Here is a 23192-nt window from a genome sequence, read left to right as displayed (position 1 = left end):
AAATCATATTGCTCAAAATGGGACGTACTGTAATACTTCCTAAAGGTGCTCAAAACTCACTGTAGAGTTAAAATAATGTAGCAAAAATGTTTTACAATCAGCTAATTTACAATTTTAATCAGCTAATTGTAAAAAAATATATATATATTTCTGATGTAACTTCATTATTTTCAACATCTTTAATGATTCAGTATAATTACAACACCCCAGTAGCAGTGCATTTACCTCATTAAGAAAGAGGATGGGCATGAAAACGTGAAGAAATATATAATGTGCTCCATTAAAGTGCTGTAGAGACAAAAACAAAAATAGTTAGTTCACCCACACCATTTAAGGCAAGGCAAGTTTAGTTGTATAGCACATTTCATACCCAATGGCAATTCTAAGTGCTTTACATAGAAATGAATTAAAATAGTTATAACATATCCATGAGAATTAAGAACACCATGTGTAAGAATTACAAATCGGAAAGGAGAATAATTAAAACAGTGATAAAGATAATTAAAATAAAAATAAAAATACGCAATAGTGGTCACTGGTCAGAAATAAAAATAAAACATCCTTCTGTTTACAGTCTACATACATGTACCATCTTATTAGAACACCTAATTCATTTCTGTCTTAAACACGTTCATAACATCCATTTAAATTATTATTCCCTGATTTTTACTCAAGAACCTTCTTGTTCACTTATTATACCATTTTCACTCATACCTTTCCACAGATTTCCACATACTCAAACCTTTTTGTCAATTTTTTTCCATAGAACCCAGTTTTCACTCATCATATTTAACTCAAAAGAACATATAAAATTAAAATAACCAAAGATAAGAACAAAGGTAAACTAAAACTGTTATAAAAAGAATAAAACTATGATGCATAGCTAAGATAAGGTGCAATCAGCCAGACATACAGTGTCACGGTGCTCATTCAGTAAATGCACAGCTATACAGATGTGTTTTGAGTCTGGATTTGAATGTGGCTACTGCTGGAGCACATCTGATCTGTTCAGGAAGCTGGTTCCAACTACAGCTGGCATAATAGCTAAAACTAGACTCTCCTTGCTTTGAGTGAAGTCTTGGTATTTTTTAACTGACTTGACCTGATGATCTGAGTGATCTGTTGGGTTTGTATTTAATCAGCAATCTGCAATGTATTGAGGTCCTAGGTCATTGAGTGATTTATAAACAAGTAATAGCACTTTAAAATCGATCCTAAATGTCAGTGTAAAGACCTGAGTACTGGTGTGATATGGTTATATTTTCTGGTTCTGCTCAGAATCCTGGCAGCAGCGTTCTGTATGAGCTGCAGCTGTCTAATGGTCTTTTTGGGAAGGCCTGTGAGAAGACCATTAGAATAGCCCACCCTACTGGTGATGAAAGCATGAACGTGTTTCTCTAAGTCTATCCTGTAGACAAAGCATCTCATTCTTGCAATATTTTTCAAATGATATTATGCTGATTTAGTTATTGCTTTAACATAACTACTGAAACTCAGGTCAGACTCCAAAATCCCACTAAGATTTCTAACTTGATTTTTTGTTATTAAACCTTTAGCCTCAAGATATGCATTCATCTTGAGAATTTCATCTTTGTTTCCAAATGTAGTGATTTTGGTTTTGTTTAACTGAAGATAGTTTTGGCACATCCAGTTGTTAACTTCATGGGGCTGTAGTCATTAGGTGATAGTGCTAAGTAGATCTGAGTGTCGTCAGCATAGCTGTGGTAAGCAATTTTGTTCTTTTTCATTATTTGGCTCATTGGCCGCATATACAGGTTGAATAGGAGAAGTGCAAGAATTGACAATTGACTGGGATTCCGCGTGTCAGGGATGTCCATTTAGACTTATGGTCACCTATACAAACATAATAATCTCTCCCTTCTAAGTATGACCTGAACCATTTGAGGACCATCCCAGAGAGAACATCCCAGTTTTCCAGCCTGTCTAGAAGTATGTTGTGGTCCAGTTGTACCAGAATTGATGTTTTGCCTGTACCAGTATTTAAGCGAATATCATTTTATTATCTTTATGAGCACTGTCTCTGTGCTGTGATGCGGTCGGAAACCAGATTGAAAATTTTCAAAGTATCTGTTTGAGCTTAAGAATTTGTTCAGCTGATTTAAAAAACACCTTTTCAATGATCTTGCATATGAAGGGGAGATTTGATATTTGTCTGTAGTTGCTCAATATGGAGTTATCCAGATTTCTCTTTTCCAGGAGAGGCTTAACTTCTGCGTTCCCTTCTCGAGGAAACTCGCACTGCATCACCAAGATGACAGGTTGGGGTACGCCCCCAGTGTAACAAGTCTGAAGCATTAATTAAAAAAGTCCAATCCTGATTGGTGTTGCGTCATGACGTAGTATGTGATGGCATAACCGGAAGGTACAAAGGGACGCCGGTAAATAGCTCAGATAGCCTTTTGCTTTTCGGCTAGGCACTCTGTGTATGAATTGTTTGTCTATTTGGTGTTGTTTGTCCAAAAGAGTATTTTATGAAGCGGGCAGCTTTGGGAGCCCCATGGTTATGTTCTTTGTTGAGGCAGCACGGCGGCGTAGATCAGTGGGCTCGCAGATGGACTTGTCAGGACTGCTGAAGCACTTTCTCAGTCCTCGTCTGACAGTTCAGATTTTCTATTTCACTGTGTGGAAGCCCGCGCTGCGGCTTCTTACCTGGGGTTGGAGAACAAGATGCTTGAGCGGTCCGATTTCAAGAATTAGACATGCTTAGCATCGAGGTAAACGAGAGCTCGCACTTCATAATGCAATGCTTGATCTCGCGTTGCCGAGGCAGCGCCTAGATTACGGGTCTGCAATAAGAGTGAACACCCAAACGGTGTACATGTGATACTGTTTGGTGCGAGGCATGCGAGGTTGCCTCCTCCGTGGAGTTTTCTGGAAGTCGATGCTGCGATCCACCGTCTACGACGCTCGGGCCACATCGTTTTCCAGCGAACGCATGCTGCTCCAGCCGCCTCTAGAAAGACCTGCAGCTGGGCATCAAACGCGTTCGCACACCGAAAATCCTCCCTGACTAAGCTCTGCCGGGTAGCCGCCTCAGGGGGTCGCACAGGGGCTCGGTGGGTACCAGAGGCCAGCCTCGAGAGGCTGGTTCCCCTCGTTGCATGGTTATGCCTCCCGAATATATCTTCATGGGACCTGTGTACCATGGGCAAAGGGTACAGGCTGCAGTTCATTGTTCCACCGCCGAGGTTCATTGGTGTGGTCTGAACTGTGGTGTGCCCAGCCCAGTGGCATTTTATGGAACAGGAAGTGTGCTCTCTGATGTTAAAGGAGGCCATAAAGTGTATCCCTCAGCCAGACAGCGAGTCCGGCTTTTATGGCCACTACTTCATTGTTCCCAAAAAAGATGGGGGGTTGTGTCCCTTAATAGATCTGAGGTACTTGAATCATCCTCGTCACGATGGATCCAAAGACGCAAATTTCCACAGCTCTATCCTTCCTGCCCACAGGAAGTTCCTGAAGTTCGCTTTTGGGAGCAAAGCGTACCAATATCGGGTTCTTCTCTTTGGCCTAGCTATTTCCCCTTACATGTTGAGAAAGTGCATGGATGCAGCACTGGCTCCAGTGAGACGCAAGGCCATCCATGTACTCGGTTGTATCGACCACTGGCTTATTCTGGAGCAAGTCGTGCGAGATGGTGGTTCGGCATCGGGATGTCGTTCTGGTTTATATAAAGTACTTGGGGCTGAGACTTAACACGAAGGAAAGCGTGTTGACACCCTCATAGCGGACTACGTTCCTGGGAGTTGTATGAGAGTTGACGACGATGCGGGTACAGCTGTCCCCTGCGCATATTGAGTCCATACTTGTGGCAGTCTCCATAGGGAAGCAAGGCCGCAGCCTCACTGTGAAGCAGTTTCAGAGACTACTGGGTATCATGGCCGCAGTGTCCAACATGATACCATTTGTCCTGCTCCTCATGAGACCCTTAGAGTCCTGGCTGAAGACCAAGGGGTTTTCCCAGAGAGGAAATTCCTTCCTTCAGTGTGATCAGGGTAATGCCTTCGTTCCCTCATTATATTGGTTCCTGTTCTAGGGGCTGGATTTGGGAGTATCATGTTGCAAGAGGACCGTTTCAACAGATGCCTCCCTCACTGGCTAGGGCGCGTTCATGGAAGGCCGCTTTGCGAGAGGTCTGTGGGGGACCCAGCATTCTTCCTGGCACATCACTGCCTGGAGATGCTGGCACTCTACAAGGTTCTGAGGAGCTTTTTCCTGGACATCCGTAGCCACCATGTCCTGATACGATCCGACAATACGGCTATGGTATTGTATCTGAATCAACAGGGGGGCCTGAGGTCACGCCCTCTGTGCAAACTGGCACACCAGGTCCTCCTGTGTCCCCAGGGGAAACTGTCATTCCTCAGGACGACGTACATCTGCGGGGACCAAAACCAGGGAGTGGACATCCTGTTGAGGCAGGGGCTGAGGGCCGGGGAGGGGCTGCTCCATCCAGAGGTGGTGGAGGCCACGTGCGAGAGGTTCAGCCTGGTGGAAGTGGATCTCTTCACGTCTCTTCACTGTCCACTGTGGTTTTCCCTCAGGCATCCAGCCCCGCTCGGTACAGATGTGGCCAAGGCTCTTAATTCCCCCAATTGCACTTCTCCCTGAAGCTCTTGGTAGCAACCTGGTGGCCGACCCGAGTTCGGTTCTCCCACATCTTCGACCAGCTAGACGGCCTCCCATGGCAGGGAGGGATCTGCTGTCTCAGGCAGGGGGCACAATATTTCACCCCCGGCCAGAGCTGTGGACCCTATGGGTCTGGTCCCTGAGGGGGCCCAGTACCTAGGAGAGGGCTTGTCAGCGGGTGTCGTGGAGACCTTACTCAGCTCCAGGGCTCCTTCAACCAGGAGGCTGTACAACCTGAAGTGCAATGTGTTTTCCACTTGGTGTAGAGAATGTGAGGTAGACCCAGTTAACTGCCTTGTGGCTTTAGTGCTGGAGTCCCTCCAAGATCGCTTCTCCGCCGGGCTTAGCCCGTCCACACTTAAGGTGTACATGACTGCCATTGGGGCTTTCCACCCACTGGCTCGAGGGGTTGGCCGAAGCCCCCTTCGAGCCGCTGTAGTTGGCCAAGGCCAAGAACCTGACACTCAAGGTGGCCTTTCTCCTTGCCATCACTTCTCTGAGGAGAGTGGGGGACCTCCAGGCTTTGGCAATTACGCCAACTTGCTTGGAGTTTGCCCCAGGCAGAGATAAGGCCATCTTGCACCTGACTCCAGGCTATCTTCAGGCCTTCCATCCTCCACATCTAGACATGTGCCGATTTTCGATAATGCGATTTAGCACGATAATGAATATGCACAATATTGTTATCGTGGGCACTTTAAAATATCGTAAATAATAATTTATTAACAATTTATAATTTTTTTATAATGCACTCAAGAATAATTTGCCCATCAATCGTATAAATGCTCAACACCGCTGTATTCTGCGTCAAAGGGACACGCGCTCAGATATAAACAAGCCCAACGTGAGTTTGCACATGACTGAACGAGTGAAGGAGACGCGCTGCTGAAGTGCCGCACAGTGACAGCAGAGGGCGCTGATGAACTGCGGAATGCGGCTGTTACCCCGGGAACCAGCAAACAAACATAAACGCGTGTAGTTTTTAAAACAACCATTCGTTTTTGTAATCTCAATGTTGTTCATCACAGCACCAAATACTTAATACTTAAAGACTTAATAGGCTATTTATTTTCAAATTTAAACATTTTTCTGTTTTAATCTGGACTACAACATGCCCCAATGATTAGAACTGCTCTGATTATTTGTTATTGTTCAGTAAAGCTTTGAGATACGACTTCATTAGTTAACATGTTAATTCATTATTACCAAACTGACAATGAAAAATACTTATAAAGAATTTATCATTCTATGTAAATTTCTTTTTACTTTTTAATAACATTAAAATCAAAATCAAAATAACTTTTAATGGACCTAAGATAAAACTAACAATGATCAGTATTTCTTAACTAACATTAACAAAAACATTATACTTTCTGTACCAAATGTAGCTATTGCTCAATCTTAGTTAATGCATTAACTAATGAGCCCTTATTGTAATTTGTAAGCCTACCTGCTGTTCTTTATAGCCTAATTCTTTTGCACTTTAATCTGTTTGAAAATTTTACTTTTACAGCTCTGAAAAAAATCAAGAGACCACTTAACATTCATTTCTCAATGAGGGGTCTCTTAATTTTTTTCCAGAGCTGTATATATTTTTGGTGCATTATTGTATTTAAACATTCAGTTATTTTTGTTCTTACAAAAATAGTTCTTAAAGGGGGGGTGAAACACTCAGTTTCAGTCAATCTCATGTCAATCTTGAGTACCTATAGAGTAGTATTGCATCCTTCATATCTCCGAAAAGTCTTTAGTTTTATCATATTTATAAAAGAAATATAGGCTGTTCCGAGTCTTTCCGGAAAAAACCGAGCGCCTGGAGGCGTATCGTGTGGGCGGAGCTAAAGAATGACGAGTGCACACAAAGCGGTGACGTCCTCAAGCGTGGAGAAACCCATCTATCTCAGCTAATACAGATAATGATCCACAATCAAATCTGAGGCAGAAATAAATTGAACACGAGAAACGGCAACATCAGGACGTCCATCTCTGTGGTATGTACTGTATTTAGGGGCCTCTGTGTGTCTTTACTCGCAGTTTATGAGGACATGATTCGGTTTATGGACTATTGTATGTGACTAAGTTAGACCTTAGAAGTAGCAAGCAAAACGGTTTTGCACGTCAGAGTCAGACTAGTGTAAAGTTATACAGAACAACAATGGAGTAACCGTTAGCGCATTTGAATGACGAAGCACGCGATCGTGTCGTTTACTGACGTTTACTCATGCGTCCGTAGCCAAAAGCAGAGACATTTGAAGCAGTTTAAGTTAACTCACCGGCTGCTTCCAAAGCAGGACCGAAGCTTTATCGCTGGGACTGCTCCGTCAAAAACACACTTCTTTGGTATGATTTGGTAAAGTCCTGACAGCAGTGGCGTGTAAATCCATTTTGAGACGCAACTGAAACGATGTTGTGAAGCTTCCCGTCATTTCTGCGTTCAAATCGGTTCAAATGCAGCGCTGCCTTCCCGGAATGCTGTGCTGAAGCGTTGAAGTCGCTCGACATCACCCATAGGAATAAAGAGAAGCGCGGCGCCACAGTAGTGTTCACGAACGACTGGATCTGCATCTGAAAGACTGTTTACGGCATGCTCTAGTCACGCGGCCGTAGAAGAGCCCGTACGGCCCATACAAGGACCTTCCGCTCTTATTAACGTCAAGTAGACCCATACTCGAAAAAAACTCGCCGAAACTTGTGAGAAACCGGAAGGAGTATTTTTGACACAGAAATACTCCATCAAACGTCCAACATTAGTTTTTGAAACTTTGTCTATGTTTAGGATGGGAATCCAAGTCTTTTACAGTGTAAAAAGCTCAGTCTGCATGAAACAGCATTTCACCCCCCCCCCTTTAAAGCTGTTATGCTATGGCAACACTTTTTTTTGCAACTTATTTAAATATTGTGATAATATCGTATATCGTGATAAAACGTCATCAATTAATCGCAGCATGAAAAATTGATATCGGCACATGCCTATCCACATCACGTGACAGCGGAAGAGTGTGCCTAATTTCAGCTTCATACTAGGTGATTGCGATTGGTGTGGCATAGTGGGTACTCGTTCTTCAAACGGTCATCTCGATGACGCAGTGCGAGTTCCCTCGAGAAGGGAATGTCTCGGGTTATGACTATAACCCATGTTGCCTGAGAGGGAACGAGACACTGCATCTCGTCGCCACAGCTATCGGGTACAAAGCGCTCGCTTCATCGCAAAACGCTATCTGTGCTATGTTCTTGCATCCCTTTGTACCTTCCGGGTATGCAGTTACATACTATGTCATGACGGAACACCAATCAGGATTGGACTTTTTTAATTCATGCTTTAGACTTACACAGTGTCTCGGTCCCTCTCGGGGAACATGGGTTACAGTCATAATCCAAGACGGTTTTTAGGGAGTTTGGAAAAGTCCCAAAGAGAAGTGAGGAGTTTACCACTTATAGGTGATCTGCTTCTAAACTATTAAACACATGTTTGAAAAAAGAAGTGGGGAGTGTGTCAAGGGCGCAGGTTGATGTTTTAAGGTGCTGTACCATTTCTTCTAAAATTTTGCAGTTAATTCTTTCAAAATCAGACATAGTAACTTTAATAGCAACTCAAGGATGTGCTGATCGCCTTTCTGATCTTATTGATTTTCTCGGAGAAGAAGGAAGCAAACTCACTGCATTTGCTGTCTGATAGCATTTCGCTGGGAATGTGTCAGAATTGTTAGTCTCCCTACAGTAGCAAAAAGAGTGTGCGTGTTGTTTATCTTTCTGTTTATAATATTTGAGAAGGTCTGTCTAGCTTTACCTAGTTCCACATTGAAAGCATGATGGCTGTCTTTATAGATGTTATAATGTACTATAAGTTTTGTCTTCCGCCACATTTACTCACACTCATAGCAGACTTAAAATTTTCATGTATTTTCATTTTATTTTCATAAAACTTTCACTACTGCCTCAATAGTTTATCAGTTCAATACAATAAAATGCATATCAATCAAGTAATTAAGTCACAATGTTTACAGATTTTTGGACCTGTAAATGGATTATAACAACAAATAATTAAACTATTGCTTTGTATTTAAAGCGGTTCTCTTTTTCCAGCATATAAATAGACTATTCAAATGACAGACTGTTAGCCTACTTGACTACACTTTTATAGCCCCTTTCACACTGCGATTCCGGCAAATACACGGATAATGCGACCCGGCATTTGTTCCCGGGCCGCTAGATTTAGCCCATTCACACTGCCAGCGAAATACCGTTATATGTGCGCTTTCACACACAACGCTTAACGGTCCCGGGTCGAGTTGACACGTGACATACGTATGTGACGTATAATGGCGAGCGATCTCAGCTTCAGCACGGATAGTAAGGAGCTCCGTGGTCTCGACTTGTGTCCAGTTTGCGCACATTTCTGCTTGTTTAATTTTAGTTTCTTTTGTATACGAACACTCTCTGCATTTAAAACACCGACTAGCTCTTCTGGCACAGCAGGGTTGTATTATTGAAAAAACAAGCTCTAGGAGTCGCACGATAACTACGTACACGTTGCGGCACTAGTTTCGGCTTTTGTTCACACAGCGCTCGTCTCGGGTCGAATCCCGCAATATTACTAGGTCCCCGACCCGGGTCGAATTCGGTAATCAATCCCGGGACATGGTTGCTTTCACACAGAAGGCGACCCGGCAATGTTCCGAGAATATTGCGGGTCCGACGTGCAGTGTGAAAGGGGCTTATGTTTCATGTTAAATTATAATGAGAGGATTTAAGTATGCAGATCTCAGCATTAGACAAAAACTCATTCTAACTTTAACACGTCTGATTGGCTATTGCAATCAAGAAATCATCGGATATGTTTGTGATTGACTAGATAGCTCAACGCTGCAAAAATACATTGTAAATAGAAAAACATTAGTTTTAACACTCTCAAGAGCACAATCACTAAATTTGTTTGTTATCAGTTTATGATGAGAGTGTGGTGTGGCAAGCAGCGGGGCGAGGGACCGCGAGAGCGGGCCGGTGATTAATGTTCACGAGTGCCAGCTGCGTGACACACCAGTCTCGTCTCGCGGCCATGTGACGGGAGCATATAAGGAGGAGCAAGGACAGCGGAAGACGAGAGAGGACCAGGCCTGGAATTTATGTTATGTTTTACGTGTTATTATGTGTTTGTGGGCAGTCGTCCGTGAGGGGCTGCCCACGTTGTATTTTGTGTGTTTGCGGGCAGTCGTCTGTGAGGGGCTGCCCGCGGTTTTACTTTCATTTTGTTTATTTATTTTTGAATAAATGTTTTTGAAACGTTCGCCGGTTCCCGCCTCCTTCCTTCCCATCTACGAACTGTATTACATTGGTGCCGAAACCCGGGAGGAAGGAGGGACGCGCTGTCGGAGAGCCCTCGCTGCTGAGGGGGATCGCGGTGCTGAGGAGTTCGGGCAGCGCGGATGATGAAAGACCGCGAGTGACTGCCCGAGGCGGTGGTGCTGGAGCGAGTGAAGACCGGTGGGACGGAGAGCTCGCTGCCGTGCCCCTGGGTCGAGGTGGGGTGGGCACCGTCCTGGAGGGAGTGGAGGAGTTGCCGGCGTTCGCCGTGGGCCGGAGCCTGCTGCCATCCGCCGGAACGGGGAGGAGCAGGGAACGCGGAGCACGCTGCCGACTGCCCTCAATAGGAGGATCCACCGCCGGCCGCCAGGGGGCGGAGGAGGATCGGGCCGTCCACCGGGCGTCCAGCACCATCGCATAGCACCGCGAGGAAGAGCCTCTCGGCTGGTGAGGACCGAGCGGCAGTGTGTCGGGGAACCGGACCAGAATTTTTTTTCTCTTTCTTTCTTTTTTCCCTCTCTCCCCTCTCTCGTCCGCGGGCTCCGCGTGCTCCCGTCTACATTTCTCTCGCCTCTCTGTCCTTACCCCCAGATGCCGCGGCCGCCGTGATTTCCCCCCCCCCCCCCCCCCCCGGGAGAGGGGGGGGGGGGGGGAGTAGAGCGCCGTCTCGGGAGTGCCCCCCGGCCTGCGAGGGACGATGGGGGTATGTGGTGTGGCAAGCAGCTGGGCGAGGGACCGTGAGAGCGGGCCGGTGATTAATGTTCACGAGTGACAGCTGCGTGGCACACCGGTCTCGTCTCGCGGCCATGTGACGGGAGCATATAAGGAGGAGCAAGGACAGCGGAAGACGAGAGAGGACCAGGCCTGGAATTTATGTTATGTTTTGTTTTACGTGTTATTATGTGTTTGTGGGCAGTCGTCCGTGAGGGGCTGCCCACGTTGTATTTTGTGTGTTTGCGGGCAGTCGTCCGTGAGGGGCTGCCCGTTTTACTTTCATTTTGTTTATTTATTTTTGAATAAATGTTTTTGAAACGTTCGCCGGTTCCCGCCTCCTTCCTTCCCATCTACGAACAGAGAGTATTCGGGAGAGGTTTTTTTTTAAGCAATTACTAATTTTAATGCCTCTGATTGGCCATTAGCATAAACTTAACACAGTCGTGTGTGATTGGTTATAGTGCGTAACGCTGTAAATGGAGTAAAAGGTATGATGCAACACAAGCAGATCTAAATTTAATGCAGCAGGCTAAAGAGGTTATTATATTCTGTTTTTGAGGGGGTAGGAGCTAGTAATGTAAACAGCAATGTAACTAATTACTTTTGTAATTTAATTACATATCCAGAGTAGCTTGCACAACATTGGCCAACACAACATTAACTTATGTTTCTAAATATGCAAACTGTTCATCACGATTTCAAAATAAAAGTCTAAAAACTCGCTTGTTTGCATGTTTTGATGTCCACATTTTCTTATTCAAAAAAATACAGTTGATGTTGCTATTTTTTACTCTTTCCCCGCCAGCGTTTAAAAAAAAAAAAGTTGCTAGCCAGCGCCAGGGTTTTTGATCATTTTCACAAAAATGTAATGACCCATAGAATATTGTTGTATGAATATCTGAGCATGCCATATATCAAAAAAGAACAGACTGAATGCTTTTAAACAAAACAAATGTTTTATTCTATCTTCATTTTTATCAATACTTGAATATGGGTCAGTTTCATAAAAAACTAAAATTTTAACAAAAAGCTGAGAAAATCAAGTTTTTTGTTAAAGACTATATTCAGATCAGATTCAGAGTAGGGATGGACAACAGTGGTGGAGCACTCGAGTACTCGAGCACTAGAGCACTCAAACGTGAAAGCGACGATTGATCATGAAAATGATTATCGCCTTAACTTAAAAAAAAAATATTTATCTATTTTTCGGATTGGTTATTGCGGCATTTTGGGCAATAAATAAGGTCTTATTGGTTAGCGTTAGAAAACACACCTTCCAGCCCGCTGAAATAAAGTGAAACTGTGCAAGATGTGCAGTGCCGATCTGTCATATACACAGCCTTATAATGAGAACACGATTAAGACTGAATGTTGTATTCTCTGTGCTTTAGTTCCCTGTGTATCAGCTGTTAAAGGAAATCCACAATGAGAAAGTTACATCAGATCGCGGTCAAGTTCATGTGCCCATCTGCATCCTTTTCCACAGATGCAAGTTGTAAGATTACTTGTTTAATACTTGATTATATCTTGTTTATATCTGATTATTCTCATATAGGACGCATTTGGTTGAGTTTAATAACCAGCTAGCAAAGTGCTGCCTTTATTATCAGCTGGTGTTCATTCTCTTCAGCTTCAGCTCAAATGCAAACAGCCCGACATTATCGACTCTGGGTTATTTGAGACGGTCATAATCTTTTTAGATAGGCTATTTCTTTTTCAATATCATTGATGATATTAATAACGTAGCAGTGTTGTTTTATCCTCATTTTTTTTAACAGTAGGCCAGTTTTTTAATGTTGTTTCTCATGGATTAAAAAAAAACGCGCAGTGATACCTGTATACTTTGGTCATGAAAAATATAATTATGTCCAGCGCCAATCTGTCATGTAGCCTGACATTACAATGAGAACACGATTGTAATAGTGTTGTAAATGATCTGTGGTTTCGTTGATCGTGTATTACTGTTGTTGTTAAGGGAAGAGTGCATTCAAAATGAGTTTCCCTTTCAAGCCTGTAAAATACTAGCTTGGCAAAGTTCACGTGCACATTTGAGATAGATTTTAGAGGTTATTTCTTTTTTTTTTTTTCAAAGACATTCATGCATCATAATCTAGCAGTTATTCTTTTTTATAGTCATATGTTCATATTTGCACAGACATCTTGTGTTTGTGTCAACATTAATTTTCGTAACAGTCTAAAAATAGATTCATATCTCCATGACGGAGATGCACAAGCCCCGTCCACGGTTAAACGAGTACTGGTTTTTGAGACCTATCGATGATCAAAATGAGAAACTGACAAAATGTCCTATCCCTAATTCAGAGTGATGATCAAACACAGATCAGGAGATTCTGTACTCATTCAGAAGATGCTTAATAGCGCCTCCTAGCATCTGGCAGGGAAAAAACAGATCATTTCGGAGGTGTTTGGCGGGGAAGCATTTACTCACAAATAACGGAAAATTCTGTGTTTGGTGGGGAAAGAGTTAAAGAAGTTGCCAAATATTAAAGATTGTTCAAATTCTAATTAAATATCGTTTGGCCAATATTAAAAAAGGATTTGATCTACTGTAAAGTGTAACAACACCAGGCCGCTGGCGCCCTCTGCAGGCATTTGTTATAATACATGAACATTAGCCTAGAAATCTAGACGCACCCTAGCGGCAGCAAATTTAATCTGCCCGCGAGTGTTGTCTAGCAACTCTCTACCCTTCTGCGCTGTATTCGCCTAACTCTTGCCGGGCCAATCACTTTGTGTATAGTCGGTGGGCGGGGCCATAATGACGATGGCCGAGTTGCTTTTGCGTGCTTCTAGTAAACACAGAAACTGGCGAACGGCGGTCTTTCGAATCAGCTTTGACCGCGACTCTGGAAGACTTGGAGTTAAGCTTTTCTCTGAGAAAAAAACAAAGAACGGCACTGAAGTCATTCTTAAAAAGGGAAGATTTGTTCGGAGTTTTGCCGACCGGATACGGTGAATGTTTAATCTATCAACGAGCTCTGCTTCACCTTCGTTGCTCTGGCTGGTTGTAGCGCTATCCTATCGCGTGCAGAGGGAGTTTGAAAGACAACCGTTTATCCGCCCCTCAGATTGAGCTGTCAATGGTGAGTTTCCAGACCAAACATGTTGATGTTGGTCTGGCTTGTCAGGCTACATGAACATGATACTTTGATTTTCTTTTACTATTTTTCTTCCTTCCCCTTAAGTACCTTAGTTATCAAGTTCCTTTGAATGAAAAGGACAATTATTACATTTTGGGAACTGTATTATTCACACCAAAATAACTTTCGGCTTACTTTGGCCTGTGTCTGAATTGTTTATTTTGAACGGTTTCCTCCTCTGATCCAGCATACATTGGAATGTTTCCAAAGTCCTCCACATCTAGAAAGAGATTTATATGTAAATGCATAGTAGTTAAAATAAGCTTAGGAAAAAAAAAAATCCTTACAGCCTTTTCAAACAAAAATACAAAATGAATATTTGTGAGGCTAAATAAAAAATAAATTCATTCTAATTTAATAGATGGTGTTGACACTGACCAATGTACCTCAGATGGTCTGCCATTCAACACAAAAATGACAGGTAGAACACAGTCAAACAGCTTTGCGAGAGAAATAGGTTGCAGAAAAAGCTCAAGACTGTGTCTAATGTTAGCAATAGAAACAAACCTATTCTTAAAGAGATCATACTTGTAATCCGTTCTACAGGTGTCAACATGAATGCTTTAACGTGAGATTAAATATGATCCAATACACTCTGGTTGCTTGGTTATTTTTTCCATGGTTGGGTAGTTTTTGTGTTATCCAGCTGCATGATGGAAACGCTTTTATCTTTGCATTTTCTTTGTATTTGTTGTTATAGTTATATTGAATCTAAGTAATCTAGATGTTCTCAGAACTCTGTACTGTTAGCCTGAATTCCAGCCAAATTCAGATTCCAAATTCCAAAGACGCGCACACAAAATTTGAGCTCTGGAAAATTCGGTCTGGACTTGATCCATTGTGAAGCAACTATGATCAAACCAGAGTTGTTCGAACCAATCAAATTGTCAGGGTGGGTTTTATACGATGATGGACAGATTATCAACAGTAATGTAATCATCCACATCACAAAAGAGCACTTGGGTTGAATTTGTTCTAATCCTAAATGGAGAACTTGTTCGTATATGCATTCACCTTTACTATTTCTCTCAAAAATGATGATCATATTGGTAAGTACTCCGTGTATCCTTAAATTCTTTTTACAACACAGGCAAAGATCGATTACACTCATCTTCTTCTTCTACTTCTTCCAGCGTGCGTGCAGTTGATTTCTGTTGACAGCTATGCGTCGCTCAACATACATCACTTACTCTGTTGCTCTGATTGGTTGTAGGTCTATTTAATTAAGTGCGGAGGCATTTCCTTTCCTGGTTCGGTTGAAAAGCCCCATAATCACAGCGTTCGATATTCACAAATTTATGGACTGTCTCTAAAGTTACATACAACATTGGTATGCCTACACATTTCTAACTTCAAAAGCATTTGAACGGAATATGTAAAAGGTGTACATCATAGCGGACACCTAGATGAACACTTTACAGTTAGTTTTGATACATTCTGTCATTCTGTTCAAAGGCTATTGAAGTTAAAAATGTACATACTAATGTCTTAAGTAACTTAGAGACGGTCCCTACATTTGCGAATATCAAACAGTTTCGTATAAATTTTTTTAAAGCTAAATTTAAACAGATTTAATATTTTTTTTTATAATATGAAACAGGCTTTAACTTTTCAAAGGAAGCTTATCAAAATTTAAATTTCGGCCGCACTGGAATTAAAAGCACACCGTTGTTACTCCATTTTGATTTTAAGTTTACCTTAGAAGCAGTTTGCGCGTTATTGGCTGCTTGGTAACAGACCTAACAGTTGATTACCAAACTCAAAGGAGCGGTTTAAGATGTCCTAACTACAGATAAAATTAGATTTTGTAAGATAGGATAAGAATCCTAAATCAAGTTAAGATTTGCTTCTGTAATACGAAATTGTGAAAAATCCTAAATTAACTTATATCTTAAGTAAAGACCTAAGATAAAAAGTTTCTGATTAATTACAGAAAAATTAATTGCAATTAATTCTGGGGGGTTTTATCGATTGACAGCACTAGTTTGTTTCAAAGCAGTTTAACAGAAAAAATGTCACAGCACAATCCCAAGCGATAAATGAACACTGCTAAGTGTACATAATATACAATGTTATGTACATTCTGTGAACTGAAAAAATAAAACTGACTTGACTTAAAATAAATCTAAATTCTTTTGATAGCTTTGGGTCAGCTGTGTATGCAAGCATTAGTTACAAATCAAAAAGTATCTAAATTCATTAGCTACAGATAATACCAAATTAGTATTATGAAGATTAGTTTAGTCAGATTCACTGATTCTTATCAAAAGGAATGTGTTCAGATTGTGACGATATATACTGTACAGGAATGTGTTACTGAAGAACAATAATAAAGCAAAACATAACAGTTATGTCTTTCAAAATACTCACAGCATTTGGACTTCTTGGAATATCTACGGCCTTGAAATGTAAAAGGGATTTTTTGTGTCTGTACAGTATCAGATTCTTGGTCGTCGCAATGCTTTTTTTTCATTACTTTTGCCGCAGTCCTTATCAATTTCTCGCAGCTTTTTGGATTTCCTCTGAATTCTTCAATTTGCCTAAAAGATTGACAATTTTCTCATCAAATATTCTTCAATGTTACAGATATTTTACTCTAATAAGTAACTTGTTTCTACTTAGTTTTTAAAACATACCTTTTAAATAGGGGATGTTTCTCAAGAAGTACTTCGACCATGTCAAAATTAATTACTACAATTTCACAGCATGTCAAAGCCTGTACTGTCAATGTGGTTCGTTTTCCAAACAAAAAACTTATCTGAAGGAAAAAAGTTAAGACAAGTTATTTTATTTAAATGATGTACACAAAAAATAATATCTGGCATATGTATACAGTGTATAGTAATAACCCAGGTTCAGAATAAGACACTATGGGAACTAGCTTACTCCGCCCAGAGTGACTGAAGCCTGAATAAAATCACAGCAATTTATTGGCAGATGGGTGTTCAAGCCCCACCCCAACAGATTTTCTGCTGATGGAGCGAATAATATTTTAGCAAAAATACAGTAGTGCCCAAGCTGCAAAGCATGACATTCCTTCATTAAAGAAAACAAGCTTATGCAGATTCCTTTATATCAGACACATTTTGCTGCATCAGCTGTGGGAATGTCCTGCAAATGTGCCACTCTACTATGTACGTTCCAGACAAACTGACAGGACAGGAGATCAGAAAACTGACTGCTGCTCTGAGGAGTGCCATGTTTCAGTCAAGAAGGGAGAAAACAAAACAATTCTCGCAATTATAGACAGAATACCACACAATTACCATCACCAAGACAATGAAGCATCCAGCAGAGTTTTGTCCCATATCTCAGAAATGTTCCGCTGCAGGTGCTTTTCAAGTGGATGCCAGCCCTGTCATTAAGGGTGCCACAATATACTGGTATTGATGAGAACCGTGATAATGAGTATACACTACATGACTTATGCTCAGATGTTTGGCCCTGATTAGCAGTCTAGATGAGCCGCCAATGTTGCTAGCAATGTTACAACGTTGCTTAATGTTCAGCAATGCTAAGCTTCAGACTATGTCTCCATCCAGTCGGAGGATATCAAAACATGTTTGATATTTTGAGCCAATTTTATAACATATATCCAGGGTTTGGGATTAACAGAATACAGTCCCTGACAAAAGTCTTGTCGCTTGTGTACAAATTGACCTAATGTGCCGCTGAAATATATTTCTAATCAAGATTTTTTTACAAGAAATGGCTCATTTTAATCCCACTAGCTTTTGTGATAATGTTTCAGTGAAAAACTAAACTTTTAAAAAGTATTCTAATATTCACAGCTTGGTAAAGCCCATTGAGTCAATTTTTGCAAAGACATAAGTGTTGCCACCTTGTCATATGAGCTTCACCTGTGACTAATAATGGATCAATTAGGTCTCAAGTGTGTATAAAAAGAACCCCAGTACACTACACCTTCACATCAACTGCAACTAGACCTCTGCAAACATGCCTAAGATTCACCCTGAGACTAAAGTTTTGATTATCAAGAGGCTGAAGACCAGATCCACTGCTGATGTGGCAGACACCTTCAATGTGTCTCAGCGTCAAGTACAGAGGATAAAAAAAAAAAGATTTGAAGAGACTGGAGACGTTTTTGACAAGCCCAGGTCAGGCAGACCCCGCAAGACAACTGCTCGAGAGGACCGTTTGTTGGCTCGAAAATCAAAGGCCAGCCCATTTTCCACTGCAGCAGAGCTCCACGAGACCTGGTCACCTGAAGTCCCTGTGTCAATCAGAACAGTTTGTCGGATTCTGTCTCGAAATGGCCTCCATGGTCGAATCAGTGCCCAGAAGCCAGCACTAAACAAAAGACAATTGAAAAACCGTGTGGCATTTGCCAAGGCCCACAGCCTGCTAAAAGGATGAACGCTGGAAAAGTGGCAGAAGGTGGATTTTTCAGATGAATCTTCTGTTGAATTACACCACAGTCGCCGCAAATATTGCAGGAGACCTACTGGTGCCCGAATGGATCCGAGATTCACCCAGAAAACAGTGAAGTTTGGTGGCGGAAAAATCATGGTCTGGGGTTACATCCAGTATGGGGGTGTGCAAAAGATCAGCAGGGTGGAAGGCAACATCAATAGTCTAAAATACCAAGAAATCTTAGCTACCTCTTATATTCCCAACCATAAAAGAGGCCAAATTCTGCAGCAGGACGGTGCTCCATCACATACTTCCATCTCCACATCAAAGTTCCTCAAGGCGAAGAAGATCAAGATGCTCCAGGATTGGCCAGTCCAGTCACCAGACATGAACATCATTGAGCATATGTGGGGTAGGATGAAAGAGGACGCATGGAAGACGAAACCAAAGAATATTGATGAACTCTGGGAGGCATGCAAGACTGCTTTCTTAGCTATTCCTGATGACTTCATCAATAAATTGTATGAATCCTTGCCAAACCGCATGGATGCAGTCCTTCAAGCTCATGGAAGTCATACAAGATATTAAATTTGGATCTCATAGCACCACAACTTAATTTGCTGACATATTTTTGTATTTGCAGTAAATTTGTTCAATTTCTGTATAGGCGACAAAACTTTTGTCTTGCCAAAATTTGACCTTTCTGTCTTGATTAAATGATAAATATTTTTTCTGTGAAAATTATTTATTTCAGTGCATTAAACATCATTTGGGAGGGTTTTAGCTTTTCATATGAGCTATTTCTAACACCAATGAATTAATTAAAAGTCAGGTTAATATAAGGTTTTTCTAGAAAATAGATAAGCGACAAGACTTTTGTCAGGGACTGTACATGTAGCGAGATTTAGGATACAAAAATCTGGCAACTAATTTGTAAAAAAATAAAATAAAATAATAAAGTGAATACTATCAGGATTACAATGGTTTCATTTTAAACTAAATAATTTTGACATATCACTATATTGACAATAGGCATGTGCCGATATCAATTTTTCATGTTGCGCTTAATTGCTGAAGCTTTTATCGCGGTATATGATATTATCACGATATTGAAATAAATTGCAAAAAAAGTGTTGTCATAGCATAACAGCTTTAAGAACTATTTTTATAATAACAAAAATAACTGAATGTTTAAATACAATAATGCACCAAAAATATATACAGCTCTGGAAAAAATTGAGAAATGAATGTTAAGTGGTCTCTTAATTTTTTTCCAGAGCTGTAAAACTAAAATTTTCAAACAGGTTAAAGTGCAAAAGAATTAGGCTATAAAGAACAGCAGGTAACAAATGAATATAAGGTCTCATTATTTAATGCATTTACTAAGATTGAGCAATAGCTACACTTGGTACAGAAAGTATAATGTTTTTGGTAATGTTGATTAAGAAATACTGATCATTGTTAGTTTTATCTTAGGTCCATTAAAAAAGTTATTTTGATTTAGATTTTAATGTTATTAAACAGTAACTAAGAAATTAACATTACTTAGAATAATTAATTCTTTATAAGTATTTTTCATTGTCAGTTTGGTAATAATGAATTAACATGTTAACTAATGAAGTCGTATGTCTCAAAGTTTGACTGAACAATAACAAATAATCAAACAAATTCTAATAATTAGGGCATGTTGTAGTCCAGATTAAAACATAAAAATGTTTAAGTTTGAAAATAAAGTAGTAATAAGTATTAAAGGTATTATTAAAGGTATTATTTAAGTATTATTTTAGGCTAATATTTTTATTTAGCCTAAAATAACACTTTATTTATTTATGTTTTTATGGATATTTTGATATATTTATTAGTGATCGACCGATATTGATTTTTTATAACTGATGCCGATTATTTGGATGTTTATGTGCCGATAACCCGATATATAGAACCGATATTTATTTATTGTGTTATTTCTGTTTTTTACAATTACAGCAACAGCACTTAACTGCGCTTTTTAAACACTGTAATTTTTGCGGTTTCACTCCCTTACATACAGAACAAAAGACATCTACATCAATAAATAGTCTGAAAAAAATGTGCTTTTTTTTAAATACAGTGCAGTCTTTTTAACATTAATGCTGTTTCAACTTTTTATTTATAAATGCCATATTAACAACAGGCAAAATACATATATAAAGTCTAATATTTTCAAATGGAGAACATAAATGAGAGTTGAGTCTATCAAATCCCCATAACTATGAGCATAAATATAAGCATTCATTTTAAACTACAGTTTTAAAAGGTTTATGTGTTTAATAGACTAATGATTGAATATTCTCTGGAATTGTAATAGCTATGATGTATTCGCGGGTTTGTTTCTTTTTCTTATCTCATCTAGTACGGTATCAAAATTAATGTTTGTGTATGTCTATGAAATGCTGACGACAGCGCTGTTTTCATCTCTGCGTTTAACTTACACATCTCGCGGAGATAGGCCTAATAATTCATTTTCACGGAGATGTAATTAATAAGATATTTATTGTATAAATGTTATATAGCAGACGCTAATATATTTAGGAGTTTTAAACGAGTCGGTCTTATTTACATACGGTGACTATCCTATGCTGGAGCAGCAACTCCGTGAGAGAATGCGACAGAGCATAAACAACACAGAGAGAGAAATAAGTTTAGCGCTTTCCAACATGCTCTCATTCATGGTGGCCTAATAATTCATTTTCACAGAGCTGTAATTAATAAGATATTTTGTTATATAAATGTTATATAGCAGACGTTAATATACTTAGGAGTTTTAAACGAGTCGGTCTTGTTTAAATACGGTGACTATCCTATGCTGGAGCAGCAACTCCGTGAGAGAATGCGACAGAGCATAAACAACACAGAGAGAGAAATAAGTTTAGCGCTTTCCAACATGCTCTCATTCATGGTGGCCTAATAATTCATTTTCACGGAGCTGTAAATAATAAGATATTTATTATATAAATGTTATATAGCAGACGTTAATATTAGGAGTTTTAAACGAGTCGGTCTTGTTTAGCCTACATAGCCTAAGGTAACGTTAGCATATATGCTGGAGCAACAACTCGGTGAGTGAACGGCTGAATGCAACTGAGCATAAACACACAGAAAGAAAGAAATTCGGTGCTTTTACTTCCAACATGCTCTCATTCATGGCTGTTTTGTTTCATTCATGTGAAGTTACATCTTTATTGTGACATAACGGATTACCTGACGACTCTTCAAGTGAGTCGTCTCTACAGTGCCAAGTTTAAACTATATAATATCATCTCATAACATCTTATTTGTGCATATCTCAATTGTGCATTAATGTTATGTCAAACAAAGTTTATTAATTAAGGGATGCGGGTTATTTTACCTTTAAACACCGTTGTTGACTCATCTCCCCTCAGACAGTCCGTTAATGGCGCGCTTGTATGCAATTCTCAAAACGTCCACAAGATGGCGCCATTTATCGGGAAATCCGATATTACAAAACCGATACCCGATTATGGGAAAATGCTTAAATATCGGGAAAAACATCGGGAATCTGATATATCGGTCGATCACTAATATATATTCTAAAACATAAAAAGGATATTGAATGATATTCAGCAATATAATGTGTAAGGCACAAATAGCATTTATAGTCCGTATCTAATATTTTTCAATGTCTTTTACCTTTGACAGTGTTAAACATGATGTCACGTGGATGGGAATATGCATGCAAATGATATGCAGATGAGGTCATGCATAGTAAAACTAGGCGTTGTAAGCTCCATATGGAGATTTTGGGGAGGAGACAGGGTGGAGAAGCACGTATGCATAATCTGCTGCTGCGTGTTATTTATAAAGGGGGTTTTTGCGCAGCTTTTGTACGTACGTACACTTATAGGAAGAAATCTACACAAAGTTTTATAAATGAGACCCCAGAACCTTTTAAACCTACTAAAAGGTTTATAGTGGGAAAGGAGGATCTTGTAGTCAGTCATCTCAAAGGCTGCGTTTAAAGCAGCACCAGAATTATATTATCTATAATAATTTGGATTTATTGGACTGTGCGTGGGCATTTCTGGACATGGGATAATTTTGCACACTTGTGCAATTACTGTAGTGGCTGCTGCATGTGCACTTAAGTAAAGATTAGGATATTTAGACATCCAGAAGATTTGAACAAGGTGGCACACTTACATTTGCCAATAAAATGATCTGGCATGATTGTACCCAAGATTTTTTCCAGTTCCCATAGCGCCAGCCACTAATGTAGCATGAAAGAAATTGATATTAAATGAAACAATATATTTAAATATTACCTCTCCAAAATACATTCCCTTCTGATATTGTCCAACAACTTCTGAAAGTTCATCATTCAAACACTAAAAAATATTTAAAAAGGTCAATAATTAATAACAACAACGATTAAAATAATTCCAAAATGTCATTTTAGAGCTAGAGCTAGAAAGTTTAAGCTAAAGGTGCTCTGATCAGGATTTTTGGAGCCAATCACAGGAAGCAGTGTATGCTGATAACGATTCTTCAGCCAGATATGATGCTAACTTTCTGTTTAAAAGTGGATTTACCTAAATGTGTGTTTTGTTGAAACAAAGAGGTTTACATTATTGTGTTGTGTTACACTTTAATTTCAAAACCTATGAACATAAAACTGAGATATAAAACTTTAATAAAGAAATCAACTTTATATATGCTCACCTGACATGTTCCCTTCAGTATACAAAAGAGTTCTTTGGAGAAAGTATTACTGTACTGTATAATTTCCCCTTTAGGAAAAAAGTACAAAACTGAAGTTAAAGCAAGGTCCTGTAAAAATGACTCTCCAGCTTCTGAGAAGAAAGGAATCTGTAAAGAGGAAATAAATGTAATTAATGAACCAAACCACTAATAATCATAATATTCTTCACCAAAGAAAAATATTATATTATACTATATTATATTAAATAGATTGTTATAAATGAATAAAAAAACGCC

At 39.9% G+C, this 23192-nt stretch overlaps 1 protein-coding gene across 2 annotated transcripts in view; it reads right to left on the bottom strand.

Moving 5' to 3' along the window:
* cngk (cyclic nucleotide-gated potassium channel) overlaps positions 1-23192 on the bottom strand; it is a 126927-nt gene that overhangs the window by 30496 nt on the left and 73239 nt on the right. For both annotated transcript variants that reach the window (XM_067424724.1, XM_067424725.1), the window contains 6 exons: positions 22917-23063; positions 22520-22582; positions 16463-16584; positions 16197-16366; positions 13962-14046; positions 226-288 (listed from right to left, as the gene is read on the bottom strand). In XM_067424724.1, the coding sequence (XP_067280825.1) occupies positions 226-288; positions 13962-14046; positions 16197-16366; positions 16463-16584; positions 22520-22582; positions 22917-23063 (650 nt within the window). The remainder of the gene's footprint in view (positions 1-225; positions 289-13961; positions 14047-16196; positions 16367-16462; positions 16585-22519; positions 22583-22916; positions 23064-23192) is intronic.

This window comes from Pseudorasbora parva, chromosome 18 (genome assembly GCF_024679245.1).
Source record: "Pseudorasbora parva isolate DD20220531a chromosome 18, ASM2467924v1, whole genome shotgun sequence".
Lineage (NCBI taxonomy): Eukaryota > Metazoa > Chordata > Actinopteri > Cypriniformes > Gobionidae > Pseudorasbora > Pseudorasbora parva.
The sequence above is the reverse complement of the archived record's forward strand: the minus strand, read 5'-3'. Positions and strand labels throughout refer to the sequence as shown.